General features: G+C 33.5%; 1 protein-coding gene across 1 annotated transcript; it reads left to right on the forward strand.

Moving 5' to 3' along the window:
• Positions 1-1,742: 1,742 nt before the first annotated feature.
• Positions 1,743-4,228, forward strand: LOC127860355 (uncharacterized). The gene is made up of 3 exons (XM_052398382.1): positions 1,743-2,073; positions 2,804-2,953; positions 3,337-4,228. Exons 1-3 carry the CDS (start codon positions 1,893-1,895, stop codon positions 3,486-3,488), a joined length of 483 nt encoding a protein of 160 aa, XP_052254342.1. The 5' UTR covers positions 1,743-1,892; the 3' UTR covers positions 3,489-4,228.
• Positions 4,229-6,269: the final 2,041 nt, after the last annotated feature.

A 6,269-nucleotide genomic window follows, 5' to 3' on the forward strand; every position in this document is an offset into this window, starting at 1 on the left:
TTCGGAAGTCTTAAGCTTTAAACTTTACACATTGGTGTGAATTCACAACAATATAAAAAGCTTTAGATTTCTGAAACTTACAGGTTTAAACTAATGACGATTATTCATATCAACTCTCTAATTGCTTCAATCATTCTTTTCACAAATCAATAATGTCACAGGTTTTTTTTATCTGATTTTTTTTAAAAGACCTTGCCTTTCTTAAAGGAAAAAATTGCGCGAAACGCCTAATTTTTGGGGGAAATAATGAAAGTCTTAAATAATCAATTACACATATTTTACTGTTTTCAAACAAATTCAAGGCAACAGATAATTTAATTATACAATATTTTTCTACACTGGATCAGGTTAACTTATATAATGAGATCGATTTGTTGTTTCATTTTTCCTTTTTTTTACCAATGAGCCATTAATAGCTTGACATTACTCAATTCTCGGTACTCAATTATTTTAAATACAGAATTCTGCCAAATTCTTATCTGTTGCTCGGCACAATTATGAATCTGTTTTTATTTTCAACAAACATGTCAACTATCTCTTCGTAGTCTTTTTCAGTGATTTCCTTTCAAGAAATATAAAAACTCAGTTTTAATAACTTTGTCAGTGTTTATGTTCCCGTTCAAATTTAGGGCCCAATTCCCAATGTAAAAAAGTATATATTATTCCCAATTGGGACCTAAAAATTCCCAATAAAAGGTTTTAAAAAAATCAAACTTTTAGAGGGGAAAAATGCGTCTAGGGGAAAGGGCCTTCTCAAAGAAGGAAAAAAAACTGCGTCAGCAATTATCAGACCATAGTCTACGACCTCCTGTAGCAGTTGCTTCCATTCACTGCTATTCTTTCCTTGACTAATCAAAATACATGTTACATCAACCATCGATAGATGAAGCATTCATGATCACAATGGGGGACTGATCGGGGATGTGTGTACAAGGCGATAAGAAAACATTGCCTAGGGGCTTTTCTCCATTCGCGAGCGCTAATCCCCTTGTTAATCAGGGACAATAACACATAGCTGCTCTTTTGTATTGAGTGAAAGTGTACTGTGGGCCCTTTATTAAAAAAAAAATCATAGTTCGACAGCAAGCTGGGGGGGCCCGGGCCCCTGGGCCCAAGGCCTGGGTACGGGCCTGTAAAACCTATACATTTGTAAATTCCCAATTTTCATTTATAAACCTTTTTAATATACTGTTAAGTTAGTGTTTCAGACACGTGGATTTAATTTAAAGCGTCCACGGGTGTCCGACGAATAGGTTCTTACAGTTGGAGCAGGATTGATTGTTCAACAATTATGTCGCAATATTCGTTTAAATATGTTCGAATAATGTGGTATATTTCTAATAAAAAATAACGTTTTGAATATATTGCAATTGAAAACTATGAAAATATTGAATGTTTCCAGGCTGCTCTATCTACATAATTATGTACTATGTACGCATCGCGATTAATTCCCCTATGTTTCATTCGGAAACATATATTTCATGTTAATGTAATGATCAATATTGATAAAAGTTAAAAAAAAAAATGTATGGAATTAAACTTTTCAGCACTTTAATCCGATGCAAGTCAAAAAGGTGTTTGTATTTTGGTTTGAAGCGTTGTTTGTGAAACACTTTGTGGTTTAGCAATGTTTATTTGACGACCCTCCCTCTGAGAATCCCACATTTGTCAATGTCGTACGAGGATTGCCGAAACTTTCGATAGATAAAAGGGTTTCGTGGAATTACGATAACAATATCGCTCAACATATTTACCGAGTTGCCATAGGCGCACTATTAATAGGGCTCGCAACTTGGCCAGGCATCATACGGCGCGGTGAATGCTCGAAGTGTCAGAAGTATTGCACATTGTTATTGAAATTCACTGAAAAGGGCTAAACGATTTGAGCAACAATGGACGTGTTTGCGATTGCAGGGCTGGTTCTCAGCGGACTGTCTGCTATACTGGACACTGCGGGTCTCGCTATTCCATACTGGTCGTACCTCAGTTTAGGCAAATCTACAGTTAATTCAGGACTTTGGTCATATTGTTCTTCTAGTGGAGACGTGTCTGCGTGTGTGACAATAGCAACTGGTAAGTTAATATATGAGAAACTATAAAATATGCTTTTGTAAAATGGTTCTGTATAAAAATAAGTTCAGACCAGTTTCAAAATAAAACCTAAGATAAGCAAGGCATAATTTATTGTTAACGAACCATAAATGTTCTAAGGGATAATAATAACAATTTGATATGAAAGTATATGGAGCCAAATAATATAACTTGCGCGGTATCTGTTTATTTATACTTTTTTTAAATTCATTTAAGGTAATGTATCCGAAATGAATATCCGCGTTAATTATAGTTTGATTATCGTTTTTAACTGCGCGTGTATGATATGACTCTCAAGCTTGATTCAAGTCATAATATTGTTGTGCTTCCGTCGTGTTAACAGAGTTTGTAATACAGGTTTAAATATTTTGTATGAAAATAGTCACTAGTCTATTGAATTGTTAAAGGTTCGCCACTTTTTTATCGACGGTACACTTTCAATATTTGGTATGGAAATGCATGAAACGATGCCGACGATGAAAATAATACAATTATTAAAGCTTGAAATAAATGTTTTTAAGAATACACTATCTTTAACAGTATTTTATCTTCAATCCGTTTTACTTGTTCTATATCTTGTGCATTTTACCGACTTAAAAAAATATATATAGTTACTTGTATTTCAAATTGCATCATCAATTATATTTGTTTCAAACAACTTTAAGGCATTGGTATATGCATTGCATTAAATGCATTTCATTTATTTTCCCAGCTTCCGGCACATTGGCGGGAGTGCGCGCGATGGTGGTTCTGGGTCTGCTGCTTATGATCGGCGCGGTCGTCTGCTTCCTGTTGCAGAAGTTCATGATGAAGGACAAGGTCATCCTTACCAAGGTCGCCGCGGGGCTTGCCATACTGGCCGGTAATTCGTTAATAAGAATTGCGTTGACCACTTGACTAGTCATTATATTGCAAACACACTGGAATTTGATATCCGCCCCTCGTGAACATAATGGTATTTGTATGGTCTCTCAAGAAATTAAAATCTTACACCAACATATTCTCTATATGCTTTGTGCGCTGTCGCCAAAACGATAAGTAAATGCTCTAATAAGCATCAACTACACGCATTTGTTCAGGTTCATTACTGAGCGATTCTAATGCGGCATGGCATAAAACGTGGGCTAGGTTGAAATAGTAAATAGAGGTTATGTCTGAATTTAAATCGTTTTGTGCCTGAATGTAATATTGGAAACTTAATTTGTATGCCATTTGATAAGTTTAATTTTTTTCATTACATTACAGGAATATTTATGTTGATCGGACCTGTAATATACGCCACCTCCAAAGAATTGAAAGTGGAAGGTTCCTCCCTACATGCGGGTTTCGCTCTGTGCATCGTGGCGGCAGTGCTGGGTATTGCTGGTGGAGTGTGCATGTTCATTAATAAGGAATAGGACTGGCGGAAACTTACAGAATATTTTTATTAAACATATGTTATGACATCGTAAAGCCTTATTTTCTTATTTAACACTTGCAAAAATGTGTGTTTCCTTTAGTGAGCGTAATTATTAACTAATAGTTCTATGTAATTAATGCATTTTTGAATGTTGATCACACGCAGAATATGCGAGCAATACTGAATTGTAAAAGATTAGTATTTAAATAATGCTAGAAATTGTTTGCTGTTTAATGCAACCATTATGGATGTTTAAGTTAACATTTTTGGCGTTTTTCTCCCTTTATTTATTGAATGGCGATTGCATGCGCAATTAAACTACTTTCATGATTTTTCAACATTCTGTTTATAAAAGCTTGGAAAAACTAGCCTTATAAAAAAGTATAATTAAATGGTCTGCATGTTATAGCATTATAATATTCATATATACAAATACATATCGCTTGAAGATGTTGTCTTGTCGCTAAAACACATGAATGTTCTGGTGCATTCACTCTCTACATTCCTCTTTAACTTTAACTAGTTGCTTTATGTATTACTTATATATATTTACATTTAAAATACGTTTTACGTGAACTGACAAGGTATACTACAACATGTAACGTTGTTGTCAGCGCATCTGGTAATTTTGTTACCGATGTTCACCTGATTGTGCATCTGTTCTTGCTAGTGATATAAATGAAGTTTTATAATTTATTTATCTTTTATATATATTATTTAATAAAGAATTATCACATCGATGCATTCAGTTTTGTTTCTATAGCTGAGGGAAATATTTTACAATTTCACAGATAATTCGCATGATCACAGGACTGAACTTAATTCACAAATCTTTAAACAAAATAACAAGCGTGTTCATCCAAAGTTATGTGTAACATAAAAATAATATCCACCCACCAACATTCGTAATTAAATACTTGCCAATCGTCCACATGCGCATTCAAGATAATTAACACTTTTTTTATATACGTATTTTGCACAGAATTTGTAAACAGCGAAATGATAAACCTCTTACATACGCGGCAAGTATAACCAATAGAAAACAATATTGAAATAAACAGTTCATTAAGTAAATGGTTTAGAATCGACTATTTGCGACACAAATATATAGTAATCTTTGTGAAAAATGCTTGAACATTATACATTAGCAACATTGTAAGAAATATTCAAATAAAAGGCATTTATAGTTGAATTAGATGGCTATAGGCAAGTATGCGCAAGTTGACGTATGCATATATATTTTATGAAATCACAGGTTTGTTATCTGCAAATCAATGACGCATTCGTTAATTCAAGAATGATTGAGAATAGTGGTTTTTATGTCTTATTGCAGAAAGTTAAACGTACATTATTTTCAAAATATTGCATTAAATCCATTGCAACTCGCTTTATCTATTTCGATATTTCATTCAGACATTGTCAGTTATCTTGAACTAAAAAAAACAACGATTTCCACAATGGACAAAAACGAAATCAATAAATATCAATAAATTGATACTTTCTATTGTACATTGTTAAATTCAGTGAGTTCAACGCATTTTACTTCCACTAAGCTGGAACATTTTTTTTTGTTTTTAAATACTCATTCAAACATGACATGAAAAAACCTAGGCTTTTTCTTGATGAGAAAATGTTTCTACTGTCAAGGGTGCCTATTTAGAATACACTTGTTGTCCCCGTGCTTGTGATGATGCAATACAATTATTTAATTACTCAGAAAAAAAACACTATGAACAGGGACAAGCAAATTTTTTTTTTATGAATAATGACTTAAGCATGTTTGAATATATATTTTTTAAATATAACTAAATGCATTATTCACGGGTCATACCAGCCCGATGCTATAACGGTTTTGCTTTCAATGGCTCCCATCGTGTCTTATCACAATAGAATACCGTTTTCTTGCACAACGTTTTATCTCAGGTATTTTAAAGCACCAGTATGTACGAAGAGCTTTGACAAAAAGACAACAGTTTACATTTATTTGTCGAGCATGCCTACGTTTGCATTTGTAAATACCAAGTTTATTGTTATATGGAATACATTTTCAAAATAATTAATATTTTCATACGAAACGCATACGACTCTTATTTCAATGTAAACAGTGATATTTTAATATATTGTCTGAACGTGCTCATTTAATTCGCAGTGGAATCAAGCCGGTTTTAGGCATACAGTCAGTGTGCGAATGATACCCACGTTTTTAATACTTTGTCCCCTTCTTATGATCCCTTCCGTTAAAAAATGGTGAAATTATCGCGGAAGCAAAAACATACCATTCAACTTATATTCATATTGTTGACCATGCAAATATTGTTTATTTAAAATGATATTCGTTTTATCGCGGATGTGCATAAGTATTCAGAACATATTCAAAACAGGCTTAAAAGCGCAATCCCAAACCATAACATTGTGATATTGTTAACAAATCACGAAAATCAGCGTATAATGCGATATTTTCGGTTAGAACTCAGTTTGGAGAGGTCTTGTTAAAAATTAAGTGTAATTGATCCGGGAAGGTCAAGTACACGGTCACATAGTACATCAACGATCTAGAGTATTTTGACGTATTTAATCCAATTACACTATTGTTTTGCAAGGTTAACGTAATATTGACACATTTAGATAATATACGCATGTTTTACCCACAGACAAGTGACTGGTAAATGTATAATTTTTCACATTCGGCGAAAAATACTACAAAAAGCGGGATTCAAACGCAAATGCAGATGGTATGAGAATGTGATAATCAACCATTTCATGGAACTGTTATATCCCC

This window comes from Dreissena polymorpha, chromosome 15 (assembly GCF_020536995.1).
Source record: "Dreissena polymorpha isolate Duluth1 chromosome 15, UMN_Dpol_1.0, whole genome shotgun sequence".
Classification (NCBI taxonomy): domain Eukaryota; kingdom Metazoa; phylum Mollusca; class Bivalvia; order Myida; family Dreissenidae; genus Dreissena; species Dreissena polymorpha.

Bases quoted from the DNA above. Each gene is read 5' to 3' on its own strand.
- LOC127860355 (XM_052398382.1), top strand. From the start codon at position 1,893: ATGGACGTGTTTGCGATTGCAGGGCTGGTTCTCAGCGGACTGTCTGCT. The intron at 2,074-2,803 runs GTAAGTTAATAT...TTATTTTCCCAG, and splicing joins GTGTGTGACAATAGCAACTG to CTTCCGGCACATTGGCGGGA. The intron at 2,954-3,336 runs GTAATTCGTTAA...ATTACATTACAG, and splicing joins GGGGCTTGCCATACTGGCCG to GAATATTTATGTTGATCGGA.